This window comes from Peromyscus eremicus, unplaced genomic scaffold, assembly GCF_949786415.1.
Source record: "Peromyscus eremicus unplaced genomic scaffold, PerEre_H2_v1 PerEre#2#unplaced_2489, whole genome shotgun sequence".
In the NCBI taxonomy this organism is placed as follows: Eukaryota; Metazoa; Chordata; class Mammalia; order Rodentia; family Cricetidae; genus Peromyscus; species Peromyscus eremicus.
The window spans coordinates 37780-46799 of NW_026736724.1; the positions used below are offsets into that span (position 1 = coordinate 37780).

The 9020-nt window shown below is 55.5% G+C and overlaps 1 protein-coding gene across 1 annotated transcript; it reads right to left on the bottom strand.

Moving 5' to 3' along the window:
* Positions 1-601: 601 nt before the first annotated feature.
* On the bottom strand, positions 602-6917 carry LOC131902117 (protein DGCR6-like). Its single transcript, XM_059253149.1, has 5 exons — positions 6479-6917; positions 5502-5662; positions 1941-2041; positions 1279-1449; positions 602-715 (listed from the first exon to the last, which is right to left on the bottom strand). The coding sequence occupies exons 1-5, from the start codon at positions 6586-6588 to the stop codon at positions 632-634; spliced, it is 627 nt and encodes a 208-aa protein (XP_059109132.1). The 5' UTR covers positions 6589-6917; the 3' UTR covers positions 602-631.
* Between the last annotated feature and the right edge of the window lie 2103 nt (positions 6918-9020).

Here is a 9020-nt window from a genome sequence, read left to right on the forward strand (position 1 = left end):
GTGTAGGCAGCACACAGAGGCCGAGGCCCAGCTCCCCTCTCCTCCTGTCCCTCTGCCCTTCACTCCAGAAACTCAAGCCCTAGCTGGCTCTGTGGCAGGTCCCCCACCTCCTGCTAAAGCTCTCCAGTTTCACGCAGCAGCTTGGAGGTGGGTTCTTGACAGTGAAAGGCATAAGGGCTTGACTGGGTATCTCAGAAGGCCACTGCCCATGGTCTCTGCCTCTTTGCTGGCTCCAGCATGGCCAGAGCCACTAGGAGAGGATCCTAGCTAGCGTGGACACAAAGCATGTGCTGGAGTCTTTATTTTTTTAGGCCACACACGACTTGGGCTCCGGAGCTTCTACCCAGAGCTGGGGCCACACCAGAACAAGCAAAGCCGAGCCTGGAGGGAATGTGGGTATGCCCAGAGGGGAAGGCTCAACATTCAGTCACGGGACCTTCTCGCGATACCATTCCTGTTGCTTGGACCCCTCCTCCAAATCTGGACCAAGGACAGCTGCAGGTGCAGCCAGCATCTATCCAGCGTCTCCTCACCAAGACAGACCTGTCGACAGCTGGCAGCGTCCTGGCAACTGTGACAAGGCAGTGCTGCCAGCTGTCCCAGGCAGTGGAGGACAGCAGGGCCCTCCTGGTCACAGGGCTGCCTTCCCCACCTGGCAGTCCCTCTGCTGCAGCTTCCTGATGAGTTCCAACAGGTTCATCTGCAGCGTCAGCTCCTGGGATGTAAGACAGGCCCTGTAAGGGCCAACCCGACACCCCATGCCCTTTCGTCTTGGCCTGAGACATACAAGGGCCTAGAAGACGTCAGGCAGAAAGGCTAAGGGGAATGTGGCTATGGCCAGGCAGAGGGAGAATCTGGCCCTTGGCACCTAGGGCAGCAGTCTCTGACTGGCTTCCTTAGAGTGGCCACAGGAGGCTAGCATGCAGGAGGTAGGTGGAAGCCTCTGCAAGGCTGGACAGGTGGGCATTACCTCCACGCCCTTCCCAGGGCCTTCCACCTCACCTCTGCCCACCACTAACTAAGCTTCATGAAGAACCAATGTGCCAAGACTCCAGGGACTTGGTGTATTAACATATGCCTGTAATCCCATGCTTAGAAGCCAGGGCAGGAGGACTTCAGGTTCAAGGCCAGCGTGAGCAGTACAGCAGACCTTGTCCCCCAAAAGTGTAAATAAATACAAACAAAACAAGCAATACACCAACAAAACAAGCTCCAGGTAGAACCGAACCTTCAGGGGCCAGGGACACAGGCTTCAGTAGGGCCGGCCTAGGTGCTGACCTGAGGATTCGTGGTCACGTAGAAACCAGCTACCCCTGCCTTCTCCAGTGTGCTCTGCTGGTCAGCAACCTTCCGGTCCAGTTCCAGGACAATCTTGCGGTCCATGGCCTGCTGCTCCTCCCGGATTCGATGCTCCATGGCCTGCCATGTCTTGAGTGAGGGTGGCTCCTGCTAGGGCTTCCGCCCAGGGATGCCTCAAACATCCCTGCCTGCTCCTTCTTCCTGGCTACCCTGCCCACCCAAGGTGGTTCTGGTTCCAGGGCCACGGCATCCTTGCTTGTGGCTCAGCAGAGGGGCTCCATAAGGCTACCCAACAGTCCCAGCCCCTTGGGGCCACCACTCTAACGCCATGGCCTGTTGGCCTGTGGGTCTACAGCTGACCCCAGATCCTCCCCGACTGCTCTGGCCATCCAGCCACTGCACTTCAGCACCCTGACTCAGTGACTGCTTATGTAGGCTCCAGTCCACAGAGATGCTTGTTGGGAGGAACAGGAGTCACGACAGATGGGCTGGGACTCCTCTCAGCTAGGGTATCTCAGTCCCCATGGGGAGAAGCCATGAGCTGGACCTCACCAAGCCTCCAGCAAGCCATGAGCTCCGCTCCTGAACCCCCCTCCGCCCCTCCACGGAGCCAGGCCCAGCTCTCCCGCCCCAGCTCCTACCTCCAGCTCGCACTGCTGAGCTGTCTGGAGAACTGGCAAGTTGTGGGGCCGGCAGGTCTGCTGGGCTTCCAGATGCTTCTGCCTCAGAGCCTGCCTGAGCACTAGGAGGGAAAGAGAGTTGTCAGCAAGAGAGGTGCTGGGAAGAGGGGGCAGGGTTAGAGGCCTAGTCTAAGAAGTCCTTCGCCTCCAGGGTGCTAAGAGAGGGCTGCAGGTTAGGCAGGGATGGCAGTGACCTCAGAGCTCAGTACACCCAGGGCAGGGACAGGAGGCACACAGGTGCCTGAGGCAGCCAGTCGCTGGATTCAGGCGGCACAGTTCTAGCTGTGCTGTCCTCAACACCATCCACAGGACATCACCCAAGGACACCTACGGAAGTACTAAAGAGCCAGAAAGAAGCCCATAAGAGAAGGAAGGGGCTCTGTCTGCCAGTGGTGCCGCTGGGTCAAATCAAGCTTGGTGCTGCCCTATAGGTGAGCAGAGCAGCCACTGCCCAGCAGCCAGCAGAGGTGAAGGGTGTGCACAGGCTCATACTGTGAGCCAGCAGGGTCCTGCACTGGGAAGTCTGTTGTTTTACCCTCTACCAGCAGGCAAAGTACCTGGTCCCTGATCAACTGTGCCACACGTATGGACATGTACAAACTACATGCCCTGATGGGAACAGTGACAGACAGACATGGAACTGCCATCACAAAGTGGAACGTACCACACCAATCTGCACATAAAATGGGAGTGTGGCTGGCTGGCCCTGAGAAAACTCAAAACCTAACACTCCTACTCCTAGAGGAGATTCACAGGACAGCTCTCTTCAGGGAGGCGCCTTGAGTCTGAGCCTCTACAGTGCCCTCGTTCTGTACGTTTTGTACGTACTTCAATGACACCACGCATCGTTGTTGTTTGAAAATGAGGGGCACCTCAATATAAGTACCAACACAAGGACAGGAAAGAGGCCGCCTGATTATCTGGTTGCAGCGAACAAGAGGTAGACACACGGCTTGTGGCAACGGGCACGTGCATGACACGTCCCTCAGTCACTCAGCCAACACTGCTACAAGTCCCAGGCCAATCCCCAGAGTCCATTCTGGCCACTCGCTCAGGAGGGGCCTGGGCATGGTAATGACCAAGGGAATCAAGGTGCCCATCCCATCACCACCTTCTGGATCTGGCTGAAGGCCGCGGAGGCTCCCACTGCCAGGTGCACCTGTGCCTGGGCCAAGCCTTCTGAAAGACAAATGGCGAAGGCCTGAGGCAGGTACCAAAACATTCCAGATAAAGGGGCTCCGCAGAGTAATGGCCAATTCCAGATCAAGTCGGGGGAGAACAATTAAAAGTAAGAGTGGAGGTCTTTCCTTTCTGGTACCAGAAGGAAAGTGCTGGAAGAGTGATGGATGTAAGAGAAGGAGCCAGGCAAAGCCTCCTACTGGTCACACAAGGCAGTCAGGACACTGAAAACAGTGAGCAAAGCAGGGCCTGGCCCAGACTTGGCATCCCAGCACTGGAAACGCTGAGGCAGGAGGACTGCCAATTCTAGACTACACTGTCTTAGTAAACCAAGAAAGCAAAGAAAATAATGAACTGAGTCATGTACTTATGAACTAGATACACCATATACCTCTATCAAAACATTAACAAAAAGACACAGCCACTCCAACATTTGGTGAAGAAATAAAACTCTTGGAAAACTGAAGAGACTTCTAAATCATTCTGAGGCAAGCATTATCTTCATACCCACAAAAATATTACAAAAAAATTGGAAAGGTTGTTGTCTATCAGGAATAAGGCAAAACACCTAAGATTCTCATGAATCAAATTCAACAGACCAAGATGGGAAGTGACTCAGTCAATAAATGAGCCCCCACGTCAAGAGCTGGGCACAGCAGCGTGCTCTGTAGGCTCAGCACTGGGGAGGCAGGGACAGGCTGCTCCCTATAGTTCAATGGCCAGCCACAGGATCAAATCTGTGAGCTCCAGGTTTGGTGTAAAAAAATAAGGCGGCAAGAAACAGAGGAAGACATTTGTTGCTGTGTGGTTAGTTCCAAGACAGGGTTTCTCTGTGTAGCTTTGTGCCTTTCCTGGAACTCACTCTGTAGCCCAGGCTGGCCTCGAACTTACAGAGATCCACCTGCCTCTGCCTCCTGAGTGCTGGGATCAAAGGCGTGCACCACTACCCGGCTTTACTTTTATGTCAATTTGACACAAGCTAAAGTCATCTGAGAGAAGGAAGCCTTGATTAAGACAATGTCTTCATAGGACTGGGCTGTGGACAAGCCTGTAGGGCATTTTCTTAATTGGTGATTGATGGGGGAGGGCGAACCCCATTGTGGATGGTGCCATCTCTGGTGCCACCAGAACCTGGTGGTTCTGGGTTCTATAAGAAAGCAGACCAAACAACCCATGAGGAGCAAGCCAATAAGCAGCACCCCTCCATGGCCTCTGCATCTGCTCCTGTCCCCAAGACCTGCCCTGACTTCCTTCGATGATGAACAGTGATGCTGAAGTGTAAGACAAACCCTTTCCTCAAGTGGCTTTTCGTCCTGGTGTTTCATCACAGCAATAGTAACCCTACCCAGGACATCATGCCTACCTCTGGCCTCCACATGCATGAGCACACATATACGTGGACACACCCACATGAACACTACACACAGACCTACACACAATTTAAAAAACAACATACAGAAAAGAAAAATACATCATGGCTATACAGAACGGATTTCCAGGATGCAGTTCATGTCAGGAATTTAGAAAAATCATTGTCACTCACTGTAGTAACAGAAAAGCCACCTGATCATCTCCATAGGAACTGCAAAGGTTTTAACAAAATGCAACACACATTTTTCTTTTTCTTTCTTTTTTTTTTTTTGGTTTTTCGAGACAGGGTTTCTCTGTGTAGCTTTGTGCCTTTCCTGGAACTTACTTGGTAGCCCAGGCTGGCCTCAAACTCACAGAGATCTGCCTGGCTCTGCCTCCCGAGTGCTGGGATTAAAGGCATGCACCACCACCGCCGCCCGCAACACACATTTCTAATGGGGGAACTCCTGTCTGGCAGCACACAGACACGACCTGTCCCAGAAAGGCTGGGAATGTTTGCATGTAAATGTAACTCAATACAGAAAACTTGATTAGCATGTTGAGAGGCCCTGGGTTCAGTCCTCAGGATCAAAATCCAAAGTAATAACAAAGCCCAAAGATCTAGAGCAAAGTATTAGTGGAGAGCACGGGGACACTGTCACACTAGGCCTTCATCTTTCCTACACTGTGTGAACCGAGTCAAGCTCGGATCAAATAAAATGGGAGGGAGACCTGAAGGTACAACGGGAGCAGCCTAGTATAATTTATAGGAAGGAGCTACGAATAACCGGCTGCTATCTAACCAGTACCACAGACCTGTCAACACACCTACAAGCAGCAAGGCCCATCCTGTCTAGGAGAATGCGGGGACCTGGGGACCCAAGTAAGAAGTTTCTGAGCAGCAGGCTAAAAGGGCAAGCATAGACGGGCTCTGCACCACCCAATGCTCCTGCTACCAGAGACGCCCTGGGAAGGTCCCCCCCCCCCCCACACCTCGGTGTTCGTTCTGCAGCCGCAGTCGCTGGTTATACAGGCTCTTCTCGGTGAGGTGCTGGATCTCCAGAAGCCCCTGCACGATCTCGAACACAGTGCCGTCCAGCAGTGCCAGGGCCAAGTCGCTGAGCGTGGTGTAGGACAGGCGCTGCTGAAAGGAGCTGCGGGCAGACCGCCGGGTGAGCGCGGCCCCCGCCCCCGCTCCGGCCCCTAACCCGGACCCCCGCCTCCGCTCCGGCCCCTAACCCGGACCCCCGCCCCCGCTCCGGCCCCTAACCCGGACCCCCGCCCCCGCTCCGGCCCCTAACCCGGACCCCCGCCCCCGCTCCGGCCCCTAACCCGGACCCCCGCCCCCGCTCCGGCCCCTAACCCGGACCCCCGCCCCCGCTCCGGCCCCTAACCCGGACCCCCGCCCCCGCTCCGGCCCCTAACCCGGACCCCCGCCCCCGCTCCGGCCCCTAACCCGGACCCCCGCCTCCGCTCCGGCCCCCAACCCGGACCCCCGCCTCCGCTCCGGCCCCTAACCCGGACCCCCGCCTCCGCTCCGGCCCCCAACCCGGATCCCCGCCCCCGCTCCGGCCCCTAACCCGGACCCTCGTGCCCGTTCCAGCCCCCAGCCCCTTGTCCCTCGCTCCGACCCCCAACCCGGACCCCGGCTCCTGCTCCGGCTCACGGCCCCTAACCCTCCGTCCCCGCCTCCCACCCCGGTCCCCTCCTCCCGGCCCCCGTTCCCCGCTCCCCCGCCCACCTCCCTTCAGTCCCCGGCCTCCGCTCCCCGGCCCCCGATCCCCCCGGCCTCCGCTCCCCGGTCCCCGCCCCCCGGGCTCCCCCCTCGGCCTCCGCTCCCCGTTCCCCGCCCCCCGCCCACCTCCCTTCGGTCCCCGGCCTCCGCTCCCCGGTCCCCGATAACCCCAGCCGCCCGGCCCCTGGTCCACGCCCCCCGCCCCTGGCCGACGGCCCCCGGCCCGGCCCCGAACCTGGGCAGTTCCTTGACCAGGCTCTGCAGCGCTGACAGCAGCTGGTAGTGCCGCTCCTGCTGCCGGGCCCGGTCCGCAGCCTCGTCCCCGGCGCCCGCGTAGCGGTCCATAGCCCGGCCGCCCGCCGCCCCCCAGTCCGCCTCTCCCGGACGCTCCGGCGAGCCCCGCCCCCTACGTCAATCTCCGGCGCGGATGACGCATGCGCCCCGCCCCTCCGGTAAGTGTGGGCTCTCCGCGCCGTGCGTCACGCTCGGTAAGACCCGCCCCTCCCCTCCAGAGGCTGCTGGACGCGCTCGGTCGGAGCGCGGGGAGTGGGGTGGAGCTGGGGCTCGCTGGGCTCCGGTAGGGACCTGACCTCGGAGGTGCACGCCCTGACCTCTGCATCCCGGTGTTTTAAAGAAGCGGGTCCGGCCAGCACGGAGTGTGCGCGGACTCAGGCCGCTGGAGGCCGGACGCTGGCCGGACTGTTGTCCTCCACCCTGGGGACTGCAGGAGAACCATACAGCGGAAATCCAGCTTCCCTTCTTAGCCTCATTCATAAAATAATTTAAGAATGAACTCACATGGAAGCACAAGGACAATTTTATTAGAGCTTAAAAGAAGCCCCACCCCACAGACAAGCTGTAAACCACAGCAACAGTCTACAACTGGAGAATGGAAAAGAAAAGGGTGTTGGGAGTTGAACTCGCGCTTGCTCAGCAGGTCTTTTACCCACTAAGCCATCTCCCCAGCCCCTGGCAGTGTCAAAATTCTTAGCTTGCAGCATGAGTAAGAGGAATGACACCTTCCTAAAGCAGGGTTTCTTACACTATGCCACTGCAGAAAGGCTGACACTTTTACAGTTACATTCCATGCAGTGTCATCTATATCTCTATTTCTATCTATCTATCTGTCTGTCTGTCTATCTATCTGTATGTCGTTGAAGCGTCTGGTTGCATTCTTTTTATCTTCTCGGGCCACGATAAGCTCTGAAGTAGTGAATTCAGATCTGAATAACTTAAAATTACAGTGAAGAAACCTTTTAGTGGTTTGAATGAAAATGGACCCATAGGCTCATACATTTGAATACTTGGTCCTCGGTTGGTGGGACTATTTGGGAAGGATTAGGAGGTGTGGCCTTGTAGGAGGAGATGTGTCACCGGGGGCTGGTGCACCCCCCCTCCCTGCACCCCATCACTACGTCATGCTTATGGATCAAGGTGTAAGCTACCAGCTACTGCCTCAGGGCCTTGCCTGCCTGTCGGATGCCATGCTCCCCACTATGATGGTCATGGACTCACCTTCTGAAACGAAGACCCTGATAACCCCTTCTATAAGTTGCCTTGGTCGTAGTGGCTGCACAGCAATAGAAAAGTCACTAAGACACCTGTACATGAAGAAGTAATTGGCATGAATAAATATACTCCAAAGTAACTGTAATTTAATGTTGACAGTATACCAAATTATGATGAATCATTTAAATCATACACTTAAAAGTCATCTGCAGCTGGAGATTGTCTGTTAAGAGTTTCCATTGCTGCAACAAAACACCATGATCAAAAACTAAGGTGGAGAGGAAAGGATTTATTAGGCTTACACTTCAGCATTGCTGTTCATCACTGAAGAAAGTCAGGACAGGAACTCAAACGTGGCCAGAACCTGGAGGCAGGAGCTGATGCAGAGGCCATGGGGGAGAGCTGCTTACTGGCTTGCTTCCCCTGGTTTTCTCAGCCTGCTTTCTTACAGAACCCAGTACCACCAGCCCAGGGATGGCACCACCCACCATGGGTTGGGCCCTCCCTCGTTCATCACTAACTGAGAAAATGCCTTACAGCTGGGTCTCATGGAGGCATTTCCTCAACTGAGGGTCCTTCCTCTCTGATGACTCTAGCTTGTGCCAAGTTGACACACAAAAGCAGCCAGTGCAGGGATGTCGCTCAGTTGGTAGAGCGCTTGCCTACTCTGCATGATGCACCGAGGTTCTATCTGCAGCACCACAGAAAGCGGGCATGGTGGTGCCCCCCTGTAATCCCAGTACTCGGTAACTGGAGGCTCAATCAGGAGCTCAGGGTCATCTCTGTCATAGTGAGTTCCAGGCTGGCCTGAGATACATGAGACTTTGGCCCTAAAAAAATGAAATGTTCACGTACTCAACTCTGGATATTGGAGTGTGAGCAATTCTTAACTGTCTCTTTAACACACTGATTAAGACACAAACTAACAGACCCCAACAGGGACACATGCCTGAGACACAATATTACTGTGTTCCTTACGAGGCCCCCTGAAAGCTGAGAGCTAAGTCACATTGCTTCCCTAACATTTACACCCTATGACAGCCGAGAAGGATGGAGACTGGAATATCACCATGGTGCCGCCATGCCGCCTGTGATATCATATGACAGCTCATGGAAGATACATATCTCTACATATCATGTCACTAAGTCATAAGATGTCATATGACATCTGGGAGAGGAAATGGTGACTGAGCCACATTACATCATGATGTCACACAGTCATCCAGAGGAGAACGGAGCATCACATCAGGCCACTGTGCATAGACGGT

What these genes read in the sequence shown, in the direction of transcription:
- LOC131902117 (XM_059253149.1), bottom strand. Translation starts at nt 6,588, where the DNA reads ATGGACCGCTACGCGGGCGCCGGGGACGAGGCTGCGGACCGGGCCCGG. An exon ending in CTGGTCAAGGAACTGCCCAG is followed by an intron (nt 5,663 to 6,478) that starts GTTCGGGGCCGG and finishes GTCTGCCCGCAG; the next exon opens with CTCCTTTCAGCAGCGCCTGT. An exon ending in CTCAGCAGTGCGAGCTGGAG is followed by an intron (nt 1,450 to 1,940) that starts GTAGGAGCTGGG and finishes CGGAAGCCCTAG; the next exon opens with CAGGAGCCACCCTCACTCAA.